Source organism: Pseudorasbora parva, chromosome 2, assembly GCF_024679245.1.
Source record: "Pseudorasbora parva isolate DD20220531a chromosome 2, ASM2467924v1, whole genome shotgun sequence".
Taxonomy (NCBI): domain Eukaryota; kingdom Metazoa; phylum Chordata; class Actinopteri; order Cypriniformes; family Gobionidae; genus Pseudorasbora; species Pseudorasbora parva.
The window spans coordinates 33,067,195-33,094,437 of NC_090173.1; the positions used below are offsets into that span (position 1 = coordinate 33,067,195).

General features: G+C 37.0%; 4 protein-coding genes across 13 annotated transcripts; 1 reads left to right on the forward strand and 3 right to left on the reverse strand.

Annotated features, from left to right (window-relative positions):
• Positions 1–13: 13 nt before the first annotated feature.
• On the forward strand, positions 14–5,902 carry rusf1 (RUS family member 1). Of its 3 annotated transcripts, none has more exons than XM_067416810.1 (16): positions 14–168; positions 2,283–2,364; positions 2,565–2,739; positions 2,829–2,906; positions 3,233–3,347; positions 3,422–3,467; positions 3,543–3,575; positions 3,660–3,765; positions 4,196–4,297; positions 4,458–4,528; positions 4,607–4,791; positions 4,889–4,946; positions 5,047–5,111; positions 5,263–5,403; positions 5,500–5,565; positions 5,656–5,902. In XM_067416810.1, the coding sequence occupies exons 3-16, from the start codon at positions 2,587–2,589 to the stop codon at positions 5,739–5,741; spliced, it is 1,305 nt and encodes a 434-aa protein (XP_067272911.1). In that variant the 5' UTR covers positions 14–168; positions 2,283–2,364; positions 2,565–2,586; the 3' UTR covers positions 5,742–5,902. The 3 variants fall into 3 exon arrangements, with proteins under 3 accessions (XP_067272911.1, XP_067272929.1, XP_067272920.1); XM_067416828.1 differs by having other exon boundaries at positions 2,587–2,739; XM_067416819.1 differs by lacking the exon at positions 2,283–2,364 and having other exon boundaries at positions 16–168.
• Positions 5,903–6,111: 209 nt separating this feature from the next.
• zgc:113090 (uncharacterized protein LOC553741 homolog) lies at positions 6,112–9,003 on the reverse strand. Of its 2 annotated transcripts, none has more exons than XM_067416959.1 (3): positions 8,348–9,003; positions 7,677–7,877; positions 6,112–7,586 (listed from the first exon to the last, which is right to left on the reverse strand). In XM_067416959.1, exons 2-3 carry the CDS (start codon positions 7,861–7,863, stop codon positions 6,718–6,720), a joined length of 1,056 nt encoding a protein of 351 aa, XP_067273060.1. In that variant the 5' UTR covers positions 7,864–7,877; positions 8,348–9,003; the 3' UTR covers positions 6,112–6,717. The 2 variants fall into 2 exon arrangements, with proteins under 2 accessions (XP_067273060.1, XP_067273054.1); XM_067416953.1 differs by having other exon boundaries at positions 6,113–7,586; positions 7,677–7,874.
• A 244-nt stretch (positions 9,004–9,247) lies between these two features.
• Positions 9,248–18,014, reverse strand: kat7a (K(lysine) acetyltransferase 7a). Of its 7 annotated transcripts, none has more exons than XM_067416609.1 (15): positions 17,759–18,013; positions 16,492–16,633; positions 16,064–16,243; positions 14,426–14,659; positions 13,772–13,854; positions 13,587–13,673; positions 13,321–13,410; positions 13,120–13,230; positions 12,203–12,394; positions 12,010–12,099; positions 11,761–11,901; positions 11,577–11,670; positions 11,231–11,377; positions 10,688–10,794; positions 9,248–10,558 (listed from the first exon to the last, which is right to left on the reverse strand). In XM_067416609.1, exons 1-15 carry the CDS (start codon positions 17,771–17,773, stop codon positions 10,460–10,462), a joined length of 1,812 nt encoding a protein of 603 aa, XP_067272710.1. In that variant the 5' UTR covers positions 17,774–18,013; the 3' UTR covers positions 9,248–10,459. The 7 variants fall into 7 exon arrangements, with proteins under 7 accessions (XP_067272710.1, XP_067272719.1, XP_067272700.1 ...); XM_067416618.1 differs by having other exon boundaries at positions 13,141–13,230; positions 14,411–14,659; XM_067416599.1 differs by having other exon boundaries at positions 14,411–14,659.
• Positions 18,015–18,640: 626 nt separating this feature from the next.
• g6pc1b (glucose-6-phosphatase catalytic subunit 1b) lies at positions 18,641–26,938 on the reverse strand. The gene is made up of 9 exons (XM_067416942.1): positions 26,209–26,938; positions 25,984–26,115; positions 25,498–25,772; positions 21,636–25,370; positions 20,295–20,938; positions 19,998–20,107; positions 19,807–19,906; positions 19,294–19,409; positions 18,641–19,175 (listed from the first exon to the last, which is right to left on the reverse strand). Exons 5-9 carry the CDS (start codon positions 20,510–20,512, stop codon positions 18,658–18,660), a joined length of 1,062 nt encoding a protein of 353 aa, XP_067273043.1. The 5' UTR covers positions 20,513–20,938; positions 21,636–25,370; positions 25,498–25,772; positions 25,984–26,115; positions 26,209–26,938; the 3' UTR covers positions 18,641–18,657.
• Between the last annotated feature and the right edge of the window lie 305 nt (positions 26,939–27,243).

A 27,243-nucleotide genomic window follows, 5' to 3' on the forward strand; every position in this document is an offset into this window, starting at 1 on the left:
GTTTATCAGTCTGTTTACCACACCTTGTTTCTCCAGTGAATCATGAGTAGCTCCTGCAGACTTTGTAACAGAGAGGCTTTGACTTCATGACACACTGTTACTCATTCGAGTTCACCTTTGCTTTCTCTTTCTCTTTACAAAGCCACACAAGATTCAGGTTCCTGACATGTAAGTTGAGGTTCATGTCTTCTGTGTTAGATCTCTTAATTGTCGAAATGTTGGACAGCTGCATGATTTATAGCCTGTCGTGTTTCATGATCATTCTTTGCATATTTAAGTAATGTTTCTAAATATCAGCCATGTAAATAATAGGAGCTGAGAGTTGGATTTTAAGTCTGCATATTTCAGGGGCTTTGCTTAAGGCCAGGCATAGGTACATCACTTGATACATCAACTCATCCCATGTGTCCAAATATAACACTCACCTCACTCTAGAAAAAGATTTATTTGCATGAGCTTTTCTTAACTTCACTGACTAAGCCCCCTATTATTCACAGCGATATTTAATGATCCCATGACTTGATAGAGATTTTGTACAAATATTTTTTTCCTAAAAAAATATTTTAGAGCTTCGGATAACCAAAACATGTACACGTTTAGTCCTTTTAGATCTGTGATTTTTAAAAGTTTTTGAAGAAGGCACTCCTGCTCATAAAGGCTGCATTTATTGGATCCAAAATTCAGTTAAGGAGTAATACTGTGAATTTTTTTTTTCAATTTAAAATAAGTGTTTTCTATTTTAATATATTGATTAAAATATTGATAAAAGCTTTGTTGACAAAGCTGAATTTTCAGCATCATTTCTCCAGACTTCAGTGACACAAGATCCTTCAGAAATCATGTAATGATTTGCTGCTCAATAAACATTTATGATTATTATTAATGTTGAAAACAGTACACTATTTCAAGTTTTTTTAATGAATAGAAAGTTGAAAAGAACAGCATTTATCTGAAATAAAAAGCTTTTTGAGAACCGCATCTTTAAAAGATTGTTTTGAACTCTAATAAAAGTAGTAATAAATATAGTAAAATCATGTTTGTGCTGTGTAGATCTTGTGACAAAACCACATACCCTGCATAATAAATGATATCAGCTTGATTTCCACTTAATATGAAATATCCAAAATTGATTGTCTGATGCCTCAGTCAGAAACTCAAACACACAATGTTCTGGTGTGCTTGTGAAGGCCAACTGTTCTGGGTTGAGCTGACACATTAACAACTGAGGTCAGGAGAGGCCAGACAGCTTAAAAATAAACAGGGGATTCATTTCCCCTGATTTTTCCCCCTTGTTAAGTTAATTAAAAGAAAGTTGCAGTCTACACCTACATGGTTTTATAGAGAACAATACATTCATTTACAAACCAAATTAAATCAAATTTCAAACCAAATTAAATTAAGTTGTATGTGACAGCCACACAAATGGAGAAATTAAGTGAACAAAACTACTACAGCTTTTGCAGGTAATTATTAGAATAGAATCCTTTTTTTGCTTATTCATTATTTTTTAATGCCGTTTTTTTTATTGCAAATGAAAGGTAACAGATATTAACAGCAATGCATGGACATAATCACAACAGGTTATAATAATTATATTATAAATTAACTCAATATGTGACCCTGGACCACAAAGCTAGTCGTTAGTCGCACAGGTATATTTGTGGCAATAGCTAACAATACATTTTGTAGGTCAAAATGATTGATTTTTCTTTTATGCCAAAAATCATTAGGATATTAGAAGATCATGTCCCATTCAGTTATTTTGTACATTTCCTACCATAAATATATATAAAAAATATTTTAATATGCATTGCTAAAAACTTAATTTGGACATCTTTAAGGTGATTTTCTCAATATTTAGATTTTTGGCACCCTCAGATTCCAGATTTTCAAATAGCCTAACAAACATGGAGATGGAAAGCTTATTCTTTCAGCTTTCAGATGATAATGATGTGTCCAAATTATGTCAACATGAAAATTCAAAGGTTGCTCACAACAGACTCAAGTATATACGTGTTCGAAGCCTTTGAGTTCAAAGGAGTCCTTAAAGGAAGGGTAAAAATGGATATTCTAAAATTGGAATTACAGGGAATTTGGTTCTGGCTTTGTGAAGATTACATTTACCCAAAAGACAACATAATAATAATAATAGAGTATTAACACCCTTAGAATAAAAATCGGACAAAAACATTTATACAAGTCGTCGTTTGTACAAATGTGTTCCAGCGGGAGTTAGAGGAGAATTTTCTCACTTTTTTTTTCTTTTTTTGTGCCTGCGTAAGATTCCACGAGCCAATCAGAAGCCGCGACATGCTCGTGACGTGGCGATACAATCTAAACACGGAAGAATGAGACTTGGCTGAGGTGGGCGATTCTAATAAATCTTAACCTCCTTTAAATGTTATTGCAATATTAGTCCTTACCATGTTAAACTGCTCAGCGTGACAATCTATAGAAAACACAATTGTATTCAACCATATAACTTGATCAATTATATGTATGAACTGGAATGCGTGAGCATGGTTACATCTGAGTGAAAATGTAAAGTTAACTTTTCTTAACAGACACGTCCTAACTGATGTGCAGATGGCAGAGATGGACTGTGAAGGGGTGATTGCGACAGAGCGTTACGGCTCACAGGAGTCTTGGAAATATCTGCTGAAAGATAGGAAGATAAAGAGACAGAAGGATGCAATGGACGGTAAACTTGCGGGAAATTCGATCTCTGGCCTGTTTAAAGTGCGTGACTCATTCGGAAAAGCATTAAAAAGTCTTTCAGAATCTACAATAAACTCTGAGACGTCACTGACTGATATCTCCTCTCCTAGAGTGTTTTCCTGCCACAGGGATATCCTGAGAGTGTCAGTGAGGATTACTTACAGTATCAGTTCTGGGACACTGTGCAGGTACATGTCACATAGATCTGACACTGTTTTTCCATAAGCCAAACATCGAATCATACAAACATGTTAATATCAACCTTTAACATTGACAGTTACACATAAAAAATACACTTTGCACAATAATCCGCATTCATGTTTTTCTTTAAAATATTGCTTTTATTTTAACAGCTTTAGTTTCCATTTAAAATACAGTAAAAGATGGCAACATTTACCTTGATGTAGCTAGCATACTACTCTGATGCCAGAGTGATCATGCTTGTTGACATAAATGTTTCTTTAGAACATTTATATTCACACACTAGCATCATAGCAGTCCTTTGTTTTCCCAGGCATTTTCCAGCTCTCTGTCTGGCACACTTGCTACTCAGGCTTCACTGAGGGGAGTTGGGGTTGGAAATCAAGAAGCAACGGTTGCAGCAGCTACAATAACATGGCTGCTTCGAGGTATGTGCATGGATTACTGATGTTTATTTCTCAAGAGCATACTTTTTTAAACCATCGTCTCTCTCATTGTTCAGATGGAACAGGGATGCTGGGAAGAATACTTTTTGCCTGGCTAAAAGGGTAATAATTCTCCAGGCATTTCAGATTGTGAATATGTTTTGTTTTGTGTTATTTAATGGTTACCTTGTGTTTCAGGAACAAGTTAGACTCTGAAGCCAAAAAATGGAGGTACAATTAATCAAGGAATTTAAAGTTTTAGTTTGAATGACCATTTTATTGTAATACTTTTCCAATAAATATTTGTCTTTTCAGGCTCTTTGCTGACATTCTTAATGACTTAGCAATGTTCATGGAGATTGCAGCCCCTCATTTCCCTCCTTTTTTTATACTAATTGTCTGCATTGCTGGAATATTTAAGGTAAAATATTAACAACATCGTTCTCTAAACATTAAAGGAACATGACAACTTTTTGGGACTTTAGCTTATTCACCCATAAGTCCATACATACCAATTTTATCCCTGAAAAAACTTCAGTCAACATTACCAATGTGACAACCTGCTTGCACAGAGAGTGTGCTGGGGACTATTTTCACTTATTGAGCAGTTTTCGTGATGGAGCCGTTTACCTCCAGTCTTTGTGCTAAGCGGTGTGTTTGTCAGACAGAGTTTTATGGCATGCATGTAGATGAGAACGTTGTGTATGGATGGACTTATCTAACTCTGGGGGATACGGTGAATAAGCTAAAGTCGCAAAAAGTCTGCATGTTCCTTTAACATGAATGTGGCTAAATCTTCATCCGTTTGATAATGGATATCTAGGGTTATTTGTCTATTTCTGTAATCCCAGTCCATTGTAGGAGTTGCTGGTGGAGCAACAAGAGCTGCATTAACTGTCCATCAAGCTCGTAGAAACAACATGGCTGATATCTCTGCCAAAGATGGGAGCCAGGTTATCATTCACTTTCTCTTATATGCTAAATAATAATTTGCTCTTTTTTTAATTTATTTTTTTCCCTCAAAAATTCCCTCTTAGTAAGGAAATGTGTTATTTTGTGTCAGTGGTGTCATGTATAAGTGTAACATTTTCTCTGCCTTTCTTTCCTGGTAAGGAAACCCTTGTGAACCTGGCAGGACTGCTGGTCAGCCTGGCGCTCATCCCACTTGTGACAGATAACCCATTGTGAGTAACACCCTGATAGCTAAGCCACACTGTAAATGAAGTGTTTACCAGATACTGATTTGTGCTTTTTTTATGCAGGTTGACATTCATCCTGTTCTTCCTGTTCACTGTTCTCCACCTTTTTGCCAATTACAAAGCTGTTCGTTCTGTTGTTATGGAAACTCTTAATGAGGCTCGCTTGTCCATAGTCCTCCATCGGTACCTGCTGAATGGTCAACTGCTCAGTCCAGTGGAGGCCAATCAGAGGGAGCCTGTGTTCTTGTGTATGGCCTTAACCTAATCACCTTCCTTGTTTAAGGATTAATGTGATTACAGTCAGTCATTTACACATCTAATCAACAAAATCATTTTACTTTGCAGCGCTTGGAAGGACAGTTCCTATCAAGTTAGGTGTGAGGCTTGGAGACATTGTTCAAGAGTGCGTTCATCTGCTTTTAAACCGAGTTTTATAAAAATGTATTAAAAGAAATATTGTGAAAACACTAGTGGCTGTTAAAATTGCATCTTTATGACTTTAGGCCAGGAGAACTACAGCTGACGTTGAAAAATAACAGCAAACCGTATCTCATTGGAATCAAAAATGGTACAACAAACTCCCAGTTTTTCTGTACAAGTAGAGGTAGACATAATACAATTGTCAAAAATTATGCAAATAGGGTCAATTTATGCCTAACTGTTATTCAGGCAAAACAATGACAGATTTGTTGGATGTTTTTTTTTTTTTTTTTTGCCAGGTACTGTCTGTGTTTGTCTGGCAAGTGATGCATCTGTGCATGATGAAATAATGGCGGCATGTCAGGCCTTGTGTCTCCGTAATGTGCTACACAACGATTCCTCTCTGGGTGGTGCACTCAAACAGCTCTCAAACACTAAGGGTGAGCACTTCAATTGTTCAGTTGTGTTCTGTCCCAGAATAGCACTTGCTGATTGAGAGATGAGCCTCTTTTCTGACACTGGGTTTTATTTTTCAGACCCATGGGAGTTAGTATCACAGAGTCATAAGATGATTGATCAAATTTTCCATACATTTCTAAAAGGTATGAGTAATGCATGTTGTAATAAGGAACATTTTATTTGCATTTAGAGACTAAATAAATATTGTAGTAAATTCTGCTTCTCTCTGTTAGAACTGGATCAAGCGAAGTGGCAGACAGACCGGACACTATTGGACTGGAATGAGTGGCGTGTGGAATGGAGGAAAAAGAGAGACTGAAGCAAATTGTTATATAAGAAATGGACAATGTTTTTGTTTCAACTGATATTCACTTTGAAACATCTGTTCTTAATTACTTGCCAGAGCTCAGCTGCAGAACTGAAAGATTTATTTGTGTAATAAATATATACTATACAAATAAACCCAATGAGGACAACAGGGTTGGAGTAGTGAGTGATCACATGTTCCTATACAGTCAACAACAAAGCCTCACCAACCTGTGGGGGAAAACAAAACTACATGTAAGAAATTTCTAACAGTTTTTGAAAAGGAAAAAAATAGACGTTTGAGGTCAGTAAAAGAAAAATATTTGAAAGATATGCTTTCATTCACCAAAGACGCATTTAATAGCTCAGAGACAGACAGCAACATTCTATTTTTTTAATGTAGTTTTTTATTTTTATAATACTGGAATACTCAAAGAATACTGAGAAAAAATATCACTGTCCGCAAAAATATTCAACATTTAAGATAATAAATGTTTCTTGAACAGCAAATCATCATCATCATAAAATGATTTCTGAAGGCTCATGTGACAATGAAGAATGCAGTAATGATGAAATTCAGCTTTTGCATCACAGGAATACATTTTAAAGTATATTCAAATAGAAAAGGGAATTTTTTTTAAATTTTTTACTGTATTTTGATCAAATACAGCATAAAAGAGAATGAGACAAAAAAAACCCCAACAAATCCAGTGTTCCACACTGATAATTTTTGAGTTACCACATCATGTTTTGTCTTTCAGTGTTGTTTTATCATTATAAATGTATCAACTTATCATATTTTAGCCACTGATAATTATTTGAAATAATTATTTTTAATTCAGTATGATGAAAACAGTTGGCAATGTTAATGTGGGAGAAAATATTATTTGTGTTACTGCAATTTTGAGATACAAATGAATGTTGTGATCCAAAATCAGCATGTGCAGTTAAATAAATGCCTTCATCATACTATAGCCAGAATTTAAAGCTCACAGTGCTGCTCCATAATGAACCTTCCTCAAGTGTCTTCTGAGATTCTCTGTTCGGTTGAATCTCCGTCCACACAGAGAGCAGTTATATGGCCTTTCTCCTGTATGTATGCGCTCATGCTTTTTCAGATCGGCTGAACGACTGAACCTGAACTTACAGTACTTACAAACAAAAGGTCTCTCATTGGAATGACATACAAAGTGTGCTCCGAGGCTGGAGGGCGTTGCGAATGTCTTACTGCACACGTGGCAGCTGTGCAGAATCTCTCTGCTCTCACTTATGCTGGGAGCGCTGTGAACATCTCCCGTATGGACTGTATTCTCGACCCGTGATCTAAGAATGTGCTTAGTAGTAGAAGTTAGTGATTTACAAGGTTGGTTATAGTGGACAATGTTGTTGTAAAAGGTTGAGAAACACTGCTGGTTGTGTTCATTTACTAGAGGAGCATCCTGCATGGGAACATCAGGAGCTTGTGTTGTCGCACTATCGGTCTCCTCCATAACAGAACATTCCAGAAGCTCTGATTTAGATTCCAACTTGATTTTGTTTAAGTTTGATGAGGTCTCAGTGTTGCTGGTTGCTGGAGTCTCTCTGCTGCCAGGGGAAGAGTTGAGTATTCGTCTCAGAGAGCTACACGTAACCACAGAGAGGGGTCTTTGAGTCGTCAAAGAATAGTCACAGGTCCCTTGCAGAAAATGATGTTGGTTGTTTACAGTAATGTCATCTACAATTAGCTTTACATGAACAGGATTGTCACTCAGAATCTCCTCGCTCACTACTGAATCTCCACAATGAACCTGATCTTCCTGCACATGATCCTTCCCTGAATGAGGCTCATCTCTGGGAAAAGACACTTTCAGGACTTCATCTAAAATATAAAAGAAGTTGACTGAGAATTTTTACATGACAGTAAAGAGAAATGTTATTTCAGTAACTATAAGCTCTTTGAAAGTCTCACCTGAAACCCCAGCCGTCCTCTCCTGGAGTTCTTTCAGCTTCTGCTGGAGGTTTTGATTCTCCAGGTGTGTTCGGGCAGACTCCTTTTGATACTCTAACACAGCCTGACCCATGAGCTGCAACACCTCCTGTACAGCAGCAGTGAGGAGCTCAGCTACATTTGAGACGAGGAGATCCATCTGTGACATTTTGTTAGTACCTGCTCAGAGAGAGAGAGAGAGAGAGAGAGAGAGAGAGAGAGAGAGAGAGAGAGAGAGAGAGAGAGAGAGAGAGAGAGAGAGAGAGAGAGAGAGAGAGAGAGAGAGAGAGCGCTAAAGGGATAGTTCTCCTCCCCAAAAATTGTGCCATTCCAAACATGTATGAATTTCTTTTGTGGAACATGAAAAGATTCTGAGAAGTGCCTCGCAGATTTTCGTGTTTGGTTACCAACATTCTTCAAATTCAAAATATATTTTTATGTTCAGCAGTAGAAAATAAGTCATACAGAATTGGAACGACAATTTTCAATTTTGGGTTTACTATCCCTTTCATGAATTGCTAGTTTGTTCAAGGATCTGCCTCAACCATAATTATCAATATAACAACAACAATAATAATACAACAACGTGTTACATTAAAATTTGGTACTGCATATAATAATTACATAAATTAAAATAGCACAATAACCCCTACCTCTGTTCTCAAAAGCAGTAACTTAACAGACTATACCGTGAGCTTCAGCCTGTCAGCGAGCTAAACCGTGAACTAACCGAAAACAAGAGGTCTTTCATGATATTTATATCTTCATACTATGTAGCTTTTTTTTTTTAATTAAAGACAGCGTCGAGACTGACTGTGATTACATTGACGTTTCTGGTGTCCGTGTTGTGAAAACGCTGGATGGTGACGTATTACTTCCTCTTTACTACGAGCGCGCGCTGTTTCCTGTATATGTTGCCAAATATTCGATATTTCGTTAACCGTTTACGCATGCGTTTACTGTTTCTATGGCTACAACCCCAGTGAACTGTAACCCTCCCCTTTTAAAGGGACCAAAACGGGTGAACTGTCACCATTTACTCACTGTCACTCACTTTTTTTTTAGTCCAAACAATGGCAGTCAATGGTAACAAACATTTCTGGTTACCAACTTTATTTCAAAAAAACTTATTTTGTGATAAGTGCGGGTGAGTAAATGATAGAGAAAAATTTCTCCATTGTTTATTACCATAATATTTATATCAAATTAACTCACAGAACTTCATCGATTTAAACAGCGACTAATTTTATTTTAGAGGAGACATAGAAAATCAAGTGCAACACATGCTACTGTCACATAGTCTGTGTTAAATCCAGTTTACAAGTGCATCACGGTAATTCTATGAGCTAAATTAAGCTATTCTGGCTGCTCACAAATTACACACTTGCTGTAATATATAGCCAAGACATGCTATAATCTAAGCTTCCACTTAATAGTTTTTGTTGTAGACTTTTTGTAAAAATAATACTGGACAATGAAGGATATATATATATATATATATATATATATATATATATATATATATATATATATATATATATATATATATATATATATATATATCATATTTACTGCAATGTGTCTGTTCCAAAATACAAGTTAGTCTCACTTGAGCTAATAAACTATTCTTTTTATTTTGTGCAGTGACTTTGGCTAATGTCAAATAGGGCTGTAAATACACATTTGGTTAAGAGAAATACAAAATAAAAAAGAAGAACCCAATTAGAAGAGTCAAGCTCTTCAGTTCACAAAATCATTAGTGATAGAAACATTTCCCCCCACATAAATATATAACAGTCAAATAGTTCTCTAAAATGAATAGATGCAATAGATTGCTTTTTCCTGTGACTAAGAACAATTGCCATTTGAGTATCAAACTCTAGTACTCAACTTAAAGGTCCCATTCTTCGCGTGTTTTCGAAGATTTGATTGTGTTTACAGTGTGCAATATAACATGCGTTCATGTTTCGCGTGTAAAAAAACAGTATTTTTCACACAATTTACTTATCTGTACACCGCAGTTTCCTCTGTCCTAAAAACGGCCTGATGATTTCCTTGTTCTATGAAGTCCCTCCTTCAGAAATACGTAACGAGTTCTGATTGGGCCAGTGCTTCCCGTGTTGTGATTGGACAGCAGCTTAGAGCACTTTGCCCGGAAAGGTCCCGCCTCTTACCATAACGGGGAGATGCAAGTGCTGAATCTGCGCTCTTCTCCACGTGGAAGAGCAACAAGACCACGCCCCCTTTTTTTGCGTGTTCTTGTGGGATGAGGGTTAGTCAACAAACGGTTCTAGTGACGTCATTCCATCCCTGCACTTCCTGCTGTAGTCCAAACCGGCCGTTCGCTGTAGGCTTTGAAAGGGAACTTCTGTTAAATAAAATATCTCGCTTGGCATTGAACTTTGAGCTTTATAATTTTACAGGTATTATTTATGCTCTAACAGCAACCTTTCACACTAACTAAAGTTTGAAAGATGGAATCGCGAAGAACGGGACCTTTAAAATAAGTTAGGTGATAGGATCTCACAAGCCGCAGTTTTACAATGCATGTTGAAATGCGTTAACCATGTTTAAAAAAATTAGAATAAGACAGTTAAGGTAACTCGAAATGTTCTGGCTGCATCATGTGACAAACACGATACAGTAAGGATTGCAGCCCTACTTGTAACTTACTGTAACAAGAAAATGCTTTTCCATTTGTTAAGCTTTTCTAATAGTGACCAAGGAAACTACAGCAAACAATGAAAAGCATGCAGATTATTGTCTTATGTTCCTTTGGGTGGGCTCCACTTCAAGGCCGTAGGGTCAATAGTCTTGCTGCTTCCACGTTTTGCCTCTTTGGTTGTCCAATCATCAATTAGATCCTGAAGATCATTCAATAATTTAAATGCAATTAAAGCCACAAAAAAAGATTAAAATAAGAAACCTACAAATCACATAAACAGTCTTTTACTAATTAATCTCTACATTACATAACATTACATTACAATTACCTGTCTTTTTAGGATCAGGTGCTTCCCTTTCCAGTACTTTAGCATCTGGAGTGACTGTAAAGTGCTGACAATGTCTACAGGATTGACAGCTGTTTCTTGGCTGATTTCTGTTAATTTATGTGAAGGAAAGAAAACAATTTAAGGAAAAATCCCTATTCAGTATTAAATGTTTATGATAACCAAGAAAGAAAATACATTGCTGTTCAAGAGGGTCACTAAAAGTGTCATATGCTCACCAAGGCTTCATTTATTTGATCAAAAATACAGTAAATGCAATTCATTCCTCTTATGTCAAAGCTGATTTTTTAACAATTTCTTCATCAAGTCTTCAGTGACACAAGATCCTTCAGAAATCATAATAATGATGATTTGCTGCTCAATAAGAATTATTATAATCAGCTTGATTTTTGTGTGGAAAAAAACAGCATTTATTTTAAAAAAATTGTTATCTTTTGTAACATTATTAATATCTTTGCTGTCACTTTTGATCAATTGAATGCAGCCTTGCTAGTAGTAGCTAGAAGTGCATGCAACACTAAGTACCTTTAATAGAGATTTCTTTGCCCTGGAAGTTGTGCAGGTAGCGTAGGAGCACTTCTTTCCAGTAGCTCCTGTAACTGATGAGGCCGAGATCAGAAAGAGGCCGCTCAGGAGAGCCAACCTTCTCCTCTACTTTGGACAGCAGGTAACCTGGGCAGACAGCAGCCATTCACACACTAACATGTTTATCTCTTCCAATTACAGCACCTAAAAGTGCACTTAATCACACAGTAAAGGAACTATTTTAACACATCATAAATTACGCATACTATGTAACTTTAAAATCACCTATTTGCAAGACAGGAATGACAAAACGTACATATAAAAAGTCTGGATCTACTGCACTCACTGAAATCAATCAGCATCTTGCCATAACCCTGCCTCATATACTGTGGCATGGTCAGGATGCAGGAGACATTGTAGTTCAGGAATGAATTCTTTTCCTAAACCCAAATACGTATTTTGATTACCACAAAACCATTGCTTGCAAGGTAACTGAAGTTTGCAGTGCACAGGATTCCCTAACAGAGTACCTTGGAAAAGTATCCTACAAGATGGCAGCCAGTATTGTCAGCTTCAGTCATCACATAGAAGAGGAACGGCTCCACATCGTAGTATAGTGTTTTGTGGTCCAGGAAGAGTTTGGCAAGCAGACACAGGTTTTGGCAATAAATCTGCCAATAGAAATTGCCAGTGTCAGTTTGGGAGAATCACAAAGTAATATGTGGCCTGACTGATTTAAAGTAGTCAAATAAAATCAAGAGTCCTGGTGAAAGGTCTACCTTGTTCTTTTTGCCATCCACTTCAAAAACAGATATAGCCCCTTTCCTGTAAATCTCATCGCCTGGCGGATGTTTCCACACACATTTGGCCTGATTGCAAATGAAATAAGAGAGATAATTGAAGAGTTGTCTCCCTTTAATTTTATGAGTTCAAATCTAAACTGTTATTAACTGAACATGTGAAAAAAGATACCATGTGACGTCGCAGAATAGTCTGACTCTTCATGTATTTTAGGCAGAACTCGCACATGTAGAGACGCCCGAGGCGCGCGTACTCTTCAGGGTACGGCGAGTGGTACCAGGTGTCCAACTCGTAGCGGCCGAAAACAATGGCCTTTATCATGTTGCCGCCCTCTGTGACCTGCCCCTCAAGCCGGAGTTTTTCCTGCAAGGACCAATGAAGGGTGAGAGAGGCACAGGTCTAGACTAGGAATAGAGCGGATGACCACACTGAGTTAGAAGGAAAAACCCTGAGGCCTACCACAGAAAATTCACATGTGAATAAGAAGGTTAAGGATATCAAGATACGCACTACTGTTCAAAAGCTTGGGATCCTATTTTTTTAAAGAAAGAAATTAATACATTTATTTAGCAAGGATGCATTCAATCAAACAGCATTGACAGAGACATTTATATTGCTACAGAAGATTTTGATTTCAACTAAATGCTGTTCTTTTGAACTTTTGTATCAAAGAATCCTGAAATTTTTTTATCACATTTTTCAGAAAAATATTAAGCAGCACAACTGTTTTCAACATTAATAACAAAAAAAGTAATAATAATAATAAATGTTTCTTGAGCCACAAATAACATTAGGATGATTTCTGAAGGATCATGTGACACCGAATATTTTTTCAGAGACCTAATTAATAAACTAAATAATAATGAATAATTATTATAAATAAATAATAAAACAGAATAACAACTAATAAGATGAGAGAATGGCAGCGGTGTGGAGGCTACAGTGGAAGAGAGTCCCGCATGAGCCCATTGCATATCCCATTCAGTGGTGCGAAGGCTCATCCCACCTGCGATCTTTACAGATTCATGAAAATGAGAGGGGAGAGGAGAAAACAAGAGGGCGAAAATGTAATGGGTCTTCTCTCTTACAAGATCATCCGAAGCACATGCCTGGGCTTTTCTAAACAGTTCCAGGTCATAGTCACTTGTGATGTTCTCCAGCAGAGGCTCACGACTGCTGCCATTGGACGGTCTGTGCTCCTGGAAAGTCAAAAGCTCAGAGATTGATACATGCACCTGCTAAGGAATGTCATCATTCTTTCTTCATATATCGAGCAAGTTAACACCCACCATGTACTTGTCTTTTTGTGAAACAGAGTTTCTCTTCCTCCTCATTTCTGTCACCTTTTCCTTATAGCGCAGATGTCTCTCTGACTGGGCCTGAATTGGCAGTAACTCAGAGAATGTGAGTGCCAGAAATGATTTAATTAACATTTAAAATTAACTGCACATAAAACCTGAAAGTAGCTCTTAAAGACTGTATTCAATTGGGATATTTACTAGGGCACATACCAGTTCACGAGTGAGGATACTGAATACTTGGTGTGCTACTTTACCTGTTGCCGAGTGGAATGACGGTTTTCATCCTGCCGCTGTGACAGCATCCTCTCCTCCACATGTTTGTCTCTAGAGCTTGCCTTCACCTGTGTAAAATGTTTTTTAGGCAAACCTTGCTGCAAAAACCTTCAGCAAAATATAATCTGGCTAAAGGTTTAGTCCGAAACATGGTAATAACCCTTACCTTACACTCATCTGCTGAAAGGTTATGGTAAAGTGGACATCCAGATATTGAAAAGTGCCTCTCATGTTTCCCTGTCAAATGTCCTGAAAGATGAATAAAGGTTGAATTTAAATATTTGAGTGTTTAAATACTGCATTAAAAAAGTCCATACTCAAATAAAATAAAATAAACCCACTTTTAATACACAAATGAATATCACAAATACATTACCGTTCAAAAGTTTGGAGTCAGTAAGATTATTTTTATTCAGCAAGGACAGATTGATCAAAATGGACAGTACACACATTTATAATGTTAAAAAAAGTTTCTATTCAAAAGAAACACTATTCTTTTCAATTGTCTATTCATCATATTATAGTGATTTCTAAAGGATCATGTGACACTGAAGACTGGAGTAATGATGCTGAAAATTCAGCTTTACCATCACAGTAATAAATTACATTTTAAAATATTAAAATAATTATTTGAAATTGTAAATTATTTCACAATACTTCTGTTATTAATGTATTTTGGATCAAATGAATGCAGCCTTGGAGAGCATTACAGTCAGATATATAAAAAAAACTTTAAAAAGAAATAACTTTGACCCCAAACTTTTTAATGGTATTGTAATTATTTTTAAAAATTAAAATAGAGGACCTGGAATCCAATTACCAAGTGAATTACAACCAGGTGTGGGGCACTTCATGTTAAAGTTGTAGCTCTCATGAAAGCGCCGTCTTTTGGGTCGGTGTGCAAGGCCGGATTCTTTCAGTGACAGTTCCTTTGCCAGGCTCTCATCATGAGACACATTTGGGCTGGACATGTCAATGTCAGACTCAGAGGAAGGAGCGTTGCCTGTGGGCGTCCTGGGTGGGGACTCGTCATGGTCTGCACTTTGCTTAATGTCTGGATGACCAACACAACAGAAAACCAGACCGTATAAAGTCTAGGAATGTGATGAGGTATATTCTAATCATTACATGAAAAAATATATATAAAGGAAAACTGCAATAAATGTGTAACCAACTACAGGGGAAAGGGAGAATGAAACAATACCATCACAAGAGGGGGGTAAAGTGAAGGTAGAGCTAACCACATCTCTTGAAAGTTGGGATTACTATATCAAATATTTATCAGTAATCTACAATCTAAAAAATGTTTCAATATATAACGAGCAGTCTTGTTAAAATAACTGGGTTTAGTAATTATAAAAGGTTGATTGTTGTTGTCCTAGCATAATTTTTTATTACAATATGAGCAACAAAAAAAAAAACAAGTTTACTTTTTTTTTTAACTTTCTCCAGAGATATTTAAAAAAAAAAAATTCAACAAATTTAACTGATTTCAAAAAGCAGGACGCATTTGGAATGCAACATAGGGTAGTTTTACTGATGTTTGAGTCAAAATATTTAAGTTTTTAGTTTATTTATTGGTTTATTTATTGGCTAACAAAATTAAACAAATGGAGAGTGGTGCATATGAATTCAAATTATAGCAAATGACAACAGAAAAAGTAGGCAAAAGCCACAGAATAAAATGAAATAAGATATAAAGAATGTTCAATGCGTAACTTTAAATAATTAAATGTGCACTGCTTAAAGAATTATGAAAATAAACTACCATTCAAAAGTCTGGGGTCGCTTTTATGTTTTGAAAGAAGCCTCTCATGGCTTACCAAGGCTTTAATTATTTGATTAAAAATACAGTAAAAAGTACAGGAATCTTGTGAAATATTATTACAATTTAGAATAATGGTTTTCTATTTAAAAAACATTTTATGATGTAATTTATTACAGTGATATAAAAGCTGAATTTTCAGCATCATTGCTCCAGTCTTCAGTGTCACATGATCCTTCAAAAATCTGTCTAATATGATATACCGCACAAGAAACATTTATTTTTATTATCATCGTTGATATGATCAATTATCAAATGATATCAAAATATTTGCACTACTTAATATTTTTGTGAAAACGTGATACATTTTACAGGATTATTTGATGAACAGAAGCTTCAATAGGACAGCATTTATTTGAAATATAAATCTTCAAGATCAAATTTGTAATGCATCCTTTCCAAATAAAAGTATTCCTTTCTTTGAAAAATGTAACCTAAATGACCCCCAACTTTTGAAAACTCATGAGAAACCTAATGTTGTGTGAAGTTAACATGTTTGAACCCTGTGACATGTCGTAATAAAAAGAAAAATGAACAAATGAAGAGAAGCACATGTGAGCATGTGAGCTAAGCATGGAGATACTCAAATGAGGGAAGGCATGAGTGAAGAACCATGCGGTTTTCTCCTCCTACCCCTCTCTGAGATTTCCCCATGCTGCTCCGTGTCTGAGCCAGAAGAGCGACTTTGCCGCAAGGGGTATTTCTTGGGCGAGACTGTCACCCCCTGCTGTTGACTACGAGTCACACGACGGGTGGAATAGTTCAACGTGTCCTCTGAAACCGGGGCAGATGGATTCCCCGCAGGACTGGAATCTAGAAACAAAGCTCTCAGGTTTGTTCGTTCATTCTTTTCTTTTTTGTTCTCAACCCATTAAGTGTTCTATCTATCAACCCATCACCTATTGGTGCAAGATTAAAATTTTAATTTTGGGGCACGTAAAATTACATGATAATTTCACAATTCCTACAGTCCAATGACAAAGCAAATCATACTTTAAAAGAAGAGCTCTTATTAAGTCATATAGCAATGCCTCCCATCAGCACGATGTCTCGTGTCCTACCTTGCGAGTTGCGACTGAGTCTCAGAGAGGATCGAGTGAGGCGGGTGTTTCTAACCATGTGGGTTTCACTCTCTGAGCTGTCTGTGTGCTCAGCGGAGAAATCTGAATCCTCTGTACCTTCAGAGCTGCTGCCTGCATTCCTCTAGGAGACATCAAAAACCCTTTGGTCACTGAATACAATTTTTGATATTTTTATTGTTATACAGACACTGATTCAAACGAAATAAATGACCTTTAAAAGGATGGCAAACACTTCCTGAAAAGTAAAACTTAATTTCAAGTTAAGTCACCTTTATTTTGTGCTTTATTACAGGAAAACAATGCATTTTGTGCTTTTATACAGGAAAACAATGCATTTCAGCTGTTGTTCAGCTGAAGTAAGTTCATTACAGAAAACACTGATGTCATCGTCCAACTCAGTTCAGTTTTCATGCAACAGCATCATTGCAGTCAAATTGTTGAATATTAAGTGTCCCCGACTAAGCAAGACAGAGAGGCAACAGTGGCAAGGATCGAAAACTCCATCAGATGACAAAATGGAGGAGAGAAAAAAACCTTGGGAGAAAACAGGCTCAGACGAGGGGCTCTGTCCCACAAAGAACACAGTGTGTGATTATTATTCAGGCTACATAAGTCAGAAATCATATCGGGATCGGTAGCATTTAACACCAGTGTAACTAGTAGTTTCCCCTTTAATGCAATGCATCATGAATCCCAAAACCACAGGTTAGAGCTCACATATATCCTGATATATATTGTCAAATATTATATATGCTTATATATCCTGATATATAAATCAAAAAATATTGCATTATTAGCATTAATAAAAGGTAAATGAATAGGTAATTACATTAACCATACACTGTAGCCATTTTCATTGTATCACAATAAAACTCCGAACTGATGGCATCAATTATGTCTGACTGTATTTTATATATTGCTATCAAGCTTAAAATATATAAACTTTTATTTTGTATTTTTATAAAGTTTTGTGCTTATTAAAGGCGGGAAACATCGCATTACTTATATAAGTTTCAATTAACTGGTATATTTTGAGACTAAACTATAGTTTTGGCTACCATTTACACAATCCACACACAAACAAATGAACTAGAAAGATGACAGCCATTTCCTAAGGCGCCCATGCAAACTGCTGGGTCTCTTGTATGTCTGAAAGGAGCCGATTACACACGAACACACACAGGTGAGTGATGCGAGCGCTATGTAAGCATGTACGCAGCAGCTGGCCTGTAGGACGCAGTCATACCTTCCGCCGCGGCATAGCGCTTCTCCACGACTCTCCCTCACCCCAGCCGATTCACACGGTTTAATGTGGTGCTTGATTTCTTCGTGCAGTTATACAGGCAAACTTGTCGATGGCCGCAAAGGTCACGCATTCCAGTGAAAGTAAGGGAAACATTAATTAGGTAACGTTATAAGGAAACAGTGTTTCATCTCTGACAGTCACAGGTCATGACTGCGCGGGTCTGTTGTTTACACTCCCCACTTCCGGTAAAACAAATCTAATGTAAAGGTCTCACGGAAACTGATAAATACGAGGAAGTAGCTATTATTTTTAATAGACACGGACGATTTATTTATAGTTATTCAATTTTTAACTGATTACAAATGTTTATCAAGTAAAACTAAAGTGGTATTTTACCGTTGTGCAGTTCCTCTGTTAATACTTCTATCGCTAGATGGCGATAATGAGTCGTAATTTAACTTACATTCAGTTTTTCATTCAGTCTATGCTGGTTTTTAATCGTTGAGTTTGATTTTCTAAAGGGTTCTGGGTCAGTTTAAATACATTTTTATACACTTGCCTATTATAATCTAAATGTAAAAATTAAAACAATTATACAACACAAAATTATGATTGTAAGTAAAAATATAAAAAGTAACAAACATATTAAATTGTTAAATGTAATATACTGTGAATAATTGTACATACAATTGTACATACATTTTGACTCACATATAGCCCTTTATCTCTATCCTTCGTGACATGTATGTTAGACCTATATAATATTTAAGTATATTAAGTATTATAGGATATTCCTGATAACCAAAGAATGCCAAGTACTATTTTGTTTTCTAGAACAATACAAAACAGGCAATGTGAGGAAAATAGTATATACAGACTTAATTATAAAAAAATAAAGTTTAATATGCTTTCATTCTGTGGTATGCTTTTGTTAATGTCCTAATACAGTAAGGTACAAAACTTATTGTGGTTAGAGGCACAGTAGCGCTCTTACAGAAAGAAAGTACATAAAAGAGAGCATGAGTGCTAGTCGGTGGTCTGAATGAGTCTAAGAGGCTCAGGAGTGGCAGTGTTGCTGCTGTACAGGTCAGTCTGTAAAAGGCGCTGTTTCCACATCTCTTGTTTTTTTCCAGATCACCATGAATAGGCAAATGGAGGCTCAGCCCTAGCCCGAACAGGGCCCCGGTGTTGCGGAGGAGGCCAGCAAAGGGTGTGGTGTCCAGATGGACCCATTCAGACTGAATGCACCACTTCTGTGCCTTCATTAGGCTCCAGTAGGGGTCTATTGAAGCAGCATACAACAGAGCATAAGTCCCCAGCGCAACAAAAATGAGACAGAGGATGGTGTGCACATAACCCTTCAAGCTTGCTGAATAGATCCAGGACACTCTATTAAAAGCCTTGGCCACTGCAATTCCTGTATAGTGAAAGTGAACAACCACTTAACAGACTGTATGCTGAAACCAAGAGAAGCAAGAGATCTTCCATTAGGCAGGCTAATATAAAAAAAATATGCAACATATTTTGCAACCGACCTGAAACAACTCCAGCAAAGACCTGATGTGGGAAATGAGCTGCAATGAAGACTCGAGAAAGACTGACACACACCTGCACAGCCCAGAAAAGAGCCCAAAGAAGACCCTGCAAGCACCTATGGCACAAATGCAAAGGACAAAGAAAGTGTATTATTAATATTATACATCAAAACACTGACATGAAGAACGTGATTATTCTTTAAAAAAAATTGGAGTGAGTAATGGGTCCATTGTCTAACCAAAATAAACTGCACATTAGCAATATATAAAAAACAGAGCTGCTAAGATTAACGAGTTTTCAAGCTAAAGTTATTTTTCCGTCTGACTGTAAGCCCGGGAAGATACTGTAGATTGTGACATGTTGTGCTAGCCCCCAGACAAAGTCCTCAGATTTACTTTCCTTCCTCTTTGTAGCAATTGATTGAAAAACAGATTGTTAATCTGGTATAAATTAGCCTTACTGAGTACTTTAGCAAAAGGAGGAAGGAAGATAAACAGAACAGAATTCCTCACCATCTTTTTAGGGGGTCACATCCCTGCAAAATCGGCAGCAGTGATGTGATCATGGCGTAGTAAACCCCTGCAGCTCCCATTGCATGGCCCGAGGGACTTCCTAGAAGAGCGGACAGAAACCACTGTGAAATCTGCTTTTGATTTAGTATGTTGGTTGGTCTATAAAATGAGAACCATCAGGAGACACTCACCAGGGCCAGTCTCGCAGGTCATGGGGAACTGTTTGATTTGTGGTAGAGTCAAGTTGCCATAAAAAACGGTTTCTTTAACCCACCAATAAGGACGCTCCCCAAACATAATCCTAATAATGATTTTTTTTTTTTTTTTTTAAAGATCAGATTAGAAGAAAATTGATGAAGATAAATTCATTACATTACAAAGAGATATGCAATGTGGCTTTATTTGTGATCATTTCAATCAGGCTATTTTTTATTTTAACATATTCTAAAAGGGTATTCCTAGATATCTACACAACATTTAACACTTACCACTTGAGGACTAAGTTGAGCCAGTCTCCCACAACAGCAACCCAGACCAGCTTCACTCCTACTGCTGACTGTAGGTGGAACCAGATGGGGAAAAAAAATAAAAAGGTTGTACGCAGGTCTGCCACAGTAGACACAAACGTAAACCAGCTTTGGGCATGTCCATAATGCGTTTGTAGGTATAACGTGCTGCTTATCCCATAACCATACAAGACTTCCATTACTACTGTCTGTCTGCTATAAAACAACAGTATTGTTGATGTTCATTCTCAGTCTTTGGAGAACGTTGTCAGTCTTAGCAGGCAAGTCGCTATCTGTAAAATCTTATCATCTTGTTTTTAGTGACTTGAATCCAGAATGTCATCCCAGCAACGAGCTGCATGAATCCAGTCTGCTCCTTTTATCCATCCTCTCAGTTGCCTGGTCACTGGGCATCATCTGAGCTTTGGACTATCTTGAGTTAACATTAAATGCAGGTCATTAAAGGGGGCCTGTGTTGTGCATGTGTGTAAAGTGGCAGTTTTTTGGCGCTAAATTTAGCTCTCAATTAGGAGAGAGACACTCACTTGTTGAATGAGGTGATGACATTCATGTCCATGGACACGTATAAAGCTCCTGATCATTCGTCCTCTGTGGTTGTTTTGTTACTACAAAATAATATGTAATAATAATAATAATAATAATAATAATAATAATAATAATTTGTTGCATTTATATAGTGCGTATACAGGTTATATATATAAAGGTTGGGGTCTGTAAGAATTTTTTATGTTTTTAAATATCTTATGCTCACCAAAACAGCATTTGATAAAAACATACAGTCCATTTTTATTATTATTCCTGTGTTAACTAGATGCTGAAATCTAGTCTTCAGAATCACATGATCCTTCTGAAATCACTCTAATATGCTGTTTTGCTGCATGCTCAATAAATATTTATTATTACTACCAATGTAATAAACAGTTGTTTCTTAAAATAGAAACCGTAATACATTTTCTCAGGAGTTTTTGATGAAAGAAAATTCTAAAGTATATCATGTATTTGAAACAGAAATCTTTTGTAACATCTTTTGTAGCATCTTTAATGCCTCTTTTAAACAATTTAATGCACCCTTGCTGAATAAAAGCTTTATTTCCCCCCCAAAAACAAACAGCTGAAAAACTTTTGAACAGTAGTGTATATGCAATATGTAATGCGTATTGTATTGTATTGAAATGTAGGGGGAAATTGCCAAAAAATAGTGTAGCCTACTGTAGCTAAGTTCTGGTTCACTTGTGTGGCCATCAAATGAAGAACAACCAGCAGGATATTATTAGAGTTTGTCTTTCACGTGACATTGTTTACCTTGACTTGACATGGTGGCTATTTCCCAGCAAGGATGCCTGTTCGTGCGAAGACTCATGACTTTGTGAGATATTTTCCATAGAACTTCTGAGAGCAGTTGCTACAATTACTCAACCATGTGGAAAAACAAAGATGGAACATGTTCAGAGCAGACTGTAAACAAGAACACTACCTGCAGGGTGTTAAGAGCTCCACAATGTTTACAGATGCCATCTATACAAAGACCTATTAGCCTAGTCAATGTACAACATACAGTATGGCTCTGATGGACATTGTACTACCATAATAAATTGGCTCATTTGTGTTGACTTCATGCATTTCGATTTCTGCTGCTAAACATGCATTTTAGATCTACCGCAGTTGTTTTGTTCAAATGAGCCTTATGGAGCTAACACACACATACACACAGGAAGACATACAGGAAGTGCACAGTTCAACAAAGGGCAGCACAATCACACGCCATCGGGTCATGTCCGATCTATGAAGTCTTTCCCCGCGAAACCAAAAAAAACATTGGTCAGTTCCTGTGGGCATTCAGCTCTGAAAATAAATACTCTATGCTGTCCACCACATGTTCTCCTGAATGTTATGCATAAAAGCATGGAAAAGAGAGTAGATTAAGTTTATGTAACATGGATAAGGAGATACAGTGAGGAAAATAAGTATTTGAACACCCTGCTATTTTGCAAGTCCTCCCACTTGGAAATCATAAAGGGGTCTGAAATTGTCATCATAGGTGCATGTCCACTGTGAGAGACATAATCTGAAATAAAAATCCAGAAATCACAATATATTATTTTTAAAACTCATTATTTGTGTGATACGGCTGCAAATAAGTACACAATTTGAACACCTGTCTATCAGCTAGAATTCTGACCCATTAAAGAACTGTTAGTCTGTCTTTAAAATGTCCACCTCCACTCCATTTATCATCCTAAATCAATCAGTAAGAATCCAACTACTAACAGGGCCAAGACCAAAGAGCTGTCCAAAGACACTAGAGACAAAATTGTACACCTCCACAAGGCTGGAAAGTGTTACGGGGAAATTGCCAAGCAGCTTGGTGAAAAAAGGTCCACTGTTGGAGCAATCATTAGAAAATGGAAGAAGCTAAACATGACTGTCAATCTCCCTCGGACTGGGGCTCCATGCAAGATCTCACCTAGTGGGGTCTCAATGATCCTAAGAAAGGTGAGAAATCAGCCCAGAACTACATGGGAGGAGCTGGTCAATGACCTGAAAAAAGCTGGGACCACTGTTTACTGTTGGTAATACACTAAGACGTCATGGTTTGAAATCATGCATGGCACGGAAGGTTCCTCTGCTTAAACCAACACATGTCCAGTCCCATCTTAAGTTTGCCAATGACCATTTGGATGATCCAGAGGAGTTATGGGAGAAAGTCATGTGGTCAGATGAGACCAATATAAAACTTTTTGGTCATAATTCCACTAAACGTGTTTGGAGGAAGAAGAATGATGAGTACCATCCCAAGAACACCAACCCTTCTGTGAAGCATGGGGGTGGTAGCATCATGCTTTGGGGGTGTTTTTCTGCACATGGGACATGTGACTGCACTGTATTAAGGAGAGGATGGCCATGTATTGCGAGATTTTGGGGAACAACCTCCTTCCCTCAGTTAGAGCATTGAATATGGGGCGAGGCTGGGTCTTCCAACATGACAATGACCCGAAGCACACAGCCAGGATAACCAAGGAGTGGCTCTGTAAGAAGCATATCAAGGTTCTGGCATGGCTTAGCCAGTCTCCAGACCTAAAACCAATATAAAATCTTTGGAGGGAACTCAAACTCTGTGTTTTTAGCGACAGGCCAGAAACCTGACTGATCTAGAGATGATCTGTAATGATGTAAAAATGTATGGTAAAATTCCGTCATGTCCTGTTTAAAAGTTTTTAAAAAACAAGAAAAAACAAGAGTGTTTTGCGAGCATGGAGGGCGCTTGAAGCACTCGGTTGCGTACAGGTGGTGGCAAAACTGTGGCAAACCTCCAGTATTTTCCACATATCATTTAAAGCAAAAAGATCAAATCACTTATTAGAGGCACAACACTTATTTTAGCTCTTGGAAAAACGTCTCTATTACCAACACAATCCAATTAATATCGTTAGACTGAATCTAACTGTTTTATAAAATGTGTATTAGTTTTATCAGCACAGGTGACGACAGAACAGAACATAATTGTGACAGTTTGTTTGCTTGTGTTGGTTTTGCATATCATTATCGAAATTAAAATAAGGTTTTAGCAACTGAAATGTTTTTATTATTATTATTATCTAGAACCATTTAAAGTTAATTTTGAATTTACATCATTGTTTCTCATTTATTTTTTTTGCAGGCAGCCTTTGTATTTGATTTTGACTGAACGGTCTAACTGTGCTGCCCATAGTAAAATCGTGGAAATACTTATCTGTATTCCCACTGGGAGTGCTGAGAAGTTATAGCAGCTGTAGAGCTTGTGCAACCTTTGGAAGCTATATGGAATTTTAAGAGCAAGCCAGAAGACATTACTCTTTCTGGGATTTCTTGGAATTCTTGCAATAAATACACAACCACTTATAATCCCTCCTGTGAAACGACGGGAAATGCAGCAGAGCTTGGATGAGTTGATTCTGTACTCTGTGGAATCAGGTCTTAATGCGGTATTATTGCAGTAATTTTTATAAGCTACTAGTATTTTGCATTTTGCGCTGGATAAAATAATATAAACCTAAAGTGCCGAAGTATTCTCACCCTAGCAATTTGCATTGTTTTTTTTCTAAGCACTGAATACAAATAGTCTCCCAACCAATCTTTTGTGTGTGTGTGTGGGGGTGGGAGATTGGGGTGGGGGAGTGGGGGTGATATTGTTTATAGTTTGAAAACAGATTGATGGAGCTGCAGAGTTCATTGGCAGGGAATGATGAAACTATACTTCTACTAAAGGAGTGTTCTACAAATACAATCACTCAAAGAAAAACATGTAAAAGCATTAAACATATATGTAAGCACGTCTGGAGTTAAACTGTTGTATGGTGCAGTTGGTCATCATCTTAAGAGGAGTACAAATGTATCTTGCAAATTAAAAAAATGTAAAACTGCTATTGTTTCAATAGAAAAAAAAGTGATATTAATATTAATCCAGCAGCATATTTTATACCCCCCCCCTCTTTGTTAAAGCATACATTTCATTTATAATGTCAGTGTTTTTAAATGAAAATCACAGAGAACAAAATGGTCTTTTAAACACTGTTGTATGTGATAAACATAACAGAACCATGACATTTGTTTGTTTTTCTTCAGGTCCCTCTGGATATTGAAAAAACCATCTGTTCTTTGTCAGCAACTCCTTATTTATCACTCTGACAGTTCACTTTGAGTTCCCCCCAGCATGTAACATACACATCAGATACTCTAATGAAATAGTCTCACTGTGTTTGTTCAGGACACCAGTTTGTCTGCTTAGACATAAACTGTTGTTATTGTTTGTAAACGTTTGAAATGACATATGAGACACGTTGTTTAAATCTGAGTGATTGCAGGACAGTGATAAATTCTTTTACCTTATAGGGGAGAAGAGGCTTGCTGTTACACAGGTAGGTTATCTCACTATAAATATAAATAATTGAGTTAAATAATACATAGGTGTTAGACAGTTTGGGGCAAATTGTTACATTTTATTACGGCAGCTTGTCAATTTTTTATTGACTGGGCCCCGGTCCAGGGTCCTCCTGTGACCTATAAGCGGTATGGAGAATTTCTTAGCCAGAACAACAGTTCAATATTTTTGTATGTTACCGTCTATATTTTGCTGTGTTATATTTTTTGTGCAAACATAACAGCGCCATATATTTTTATGCCTCACCTTCGAAATCTGTCAAAATGATGAACCAGTGAACAGAACAGCTGTACAGAGCTGTAGGTTTCCAGCTGGTATATTGTTTACCATTGGTTGGCTCGACCAATCACTGGAGTGCTGACAGTGAGCAGGGCTGTTTGACACGAAGAAGTGTCCCAATGGTTGTTCGTGAAACAACACAACTCCGGGTGCAGACAGGGCATCTTTTCAAAATCTCCAGAAGTTTATCTTCTTAGACAATGTACTTAGTCACTTCGTGTGGCAATACTTCTTTGGAGACACTAAGTAAAAGTAAAAACACATTTAAAAAAAAGGCATACAAATTCAAAAATTGGTTATGTAATAATGTGTATGTGTCAGAAATAACTTGATGACAAACAAATCAAAAGTAGTTATAAACAAGTAATAGCTCAATTATAGCCAAATATATATAAAATATAAAAACCTAACATGACTAAATGCATTATGTTGTAAAGATCATGGTGCTCTCACTTCCATCTTGATGGTAGCTGGAGTCATCAGTGGACACCTCACATCTTTTTCCTCTTTATTGGTGTAGAGTTTGCCCCGGGACACTCAAGGTGTCACAAGACACATTTCTGTTAGGCATTCTGGCCTGGGTGGCTGCACAAATTAATAATAGATTTAACACAAACCAAAATTATATCTTCTTGACTATAAGATGAGACCAAAAAACGTCATATTATTCAAAATCACCTTTGCTTCTCCTGATGAGCTTTACGTTAGCCTGCACACCCACAGTTCTGGAGGTGACCGATTCAGTCTGACACCCAATTTGTCTTGTTATCTTAGGCAAAAAAACACACAACAACTTTATGTTATCATTTACATTTACAGTCTTACATTAAGTCATTAAAAATGTGGACATGTTCTTGATTACCTTGTCCCACGAATCCACTATTTGTCTGCCGACCTGCTTAAGGGGGCAAATGACCCCCGAACCCCCACTGACCTCTGCCAAGCTAAACCCCATAACTCACTATTTATCTGAAGTATGTATTTATACCTCAGCAGACACATTTAGCCCAATGCGTTAGCCAGGTGTCAGGATTAGCTGAAGCTAACAGTCAGCATACTTTGCCTACTGAGCAATATGACAAACTTTAGCTTATTAGGAAGGAACAAATTGTGATTAAAAATATATGCTTAATGTACTCACCACAATACAACGCTGCAGTGATGGAGTTCGTGCAGGGGTAGCAGCGTTTGGCACTGCATCACTTTTCAGAGCGAGATGTTTGGAGAAGCCCATTTCCACCTCTATTGTGTTATAGAAACAATCCAGGGTAAAATGCAGGTTGCACACTCCAGCTCTAACGTTAGGCGGGAAATCACGCACTTCAAGGTCAAGTGCATGCAACCACTGGCGCCTAATTTCTAAGTCTACTGGAATGCTAGCCATTCCAGCAGTGCTGTTGTACAATACAAATAAATAATTTAAAAAATCATACATTGTGATTTCTAGAATTTCTTTTTTTTTAAATTATGTTTCTCGCAGTGGACAATTTCAGACCCCTCCATGATTTCTAAGTGGGAGAACTTGCAAAATAGCAGGGTGTTTAAATACTTATTTTCCTCACTATATATATATATATATATATATATATATATATATATATATATATATATATATATATATATATATATATATATATACACTCACCTAAAGGATTTTTAGGAACACCATACTAATACTGTGTTTGACCCCCTTTCACCTTCAGAACTGCCTTA

Bases quoted from the DNA above. Each gene is read 5' to 3' on its own strand.
- rusf1 (XM_067416810.1), top strand. From the start codon at position 2,587: ATGGCAGAGATGGACTGTGAAGGGGTGATTGCGACAGAGCGTTACGGC. The intron at 4,529-4,606 runs GTGAGTAACACC...TTTTTTATGCAG, and splicing joins CTTGTGACAGATAACCCATT to GTTGACATTCATCCTGTTCT. The intron at 4,947-5,046 runs GTGCGTTCATCT...TTATGACTTTAG, and splicing joins CTTGGAGACATTGTTCAAGA to GCCAGGAGAACTACAGCTGA.
- zgc:113090 (XM_067416959.1), bottom strand. From the start codon at position 7,863: ATGTCACAGATGGATCTCCTCGTCTCAAATGTAGCTGAGCTCCTCACT. The intron at 7,587-7,676 runs GTGAGACTTTCA...TTTATATTTTAG, and splicing joins GAGGACGGCTGGGGTTTCAG to ATGAAGTCCTGAAAGTGTCT.
- kat7a (XM_067416599.1), bottom strand. The intron at 13,231-13,320 runs GTGGGTGTTAAC...TTGACTTTCCAG, and splicing joins CACAAAAAGACAAGTACATG to GAGCACAGACCGTCCAATGG. The intron at 10,795-11,230 runs GTACTTAGTGTT...ATAAATTAACAG, and splicing joins CAAAGAAATCTCTATTAAAG to AAATCAGCCAAGAAACAGCT.
- g6pc1b (XM_067416942.1), bottom strand. From the start codon at position 20,512: ATGGAAGTCTTGTATGGTTATGGGATAAGCAGCACGTTATACCTACAA. The intron at 19,410-19,806 runs GTGAGGAATTCT...TTTGTGCCATAG, and splicing joins TGTGACCCCCTAAAAAGATG to GTGCTTGCAGGGTCTTCTTT. The intron at 19,176-19,293 runs GTCGGTTGCAAA...TTCACTATACAG, and splicing joins CTTTGCTGGAGTTGTTTCAG to GAATTGCAGTGGCCAAGGCT.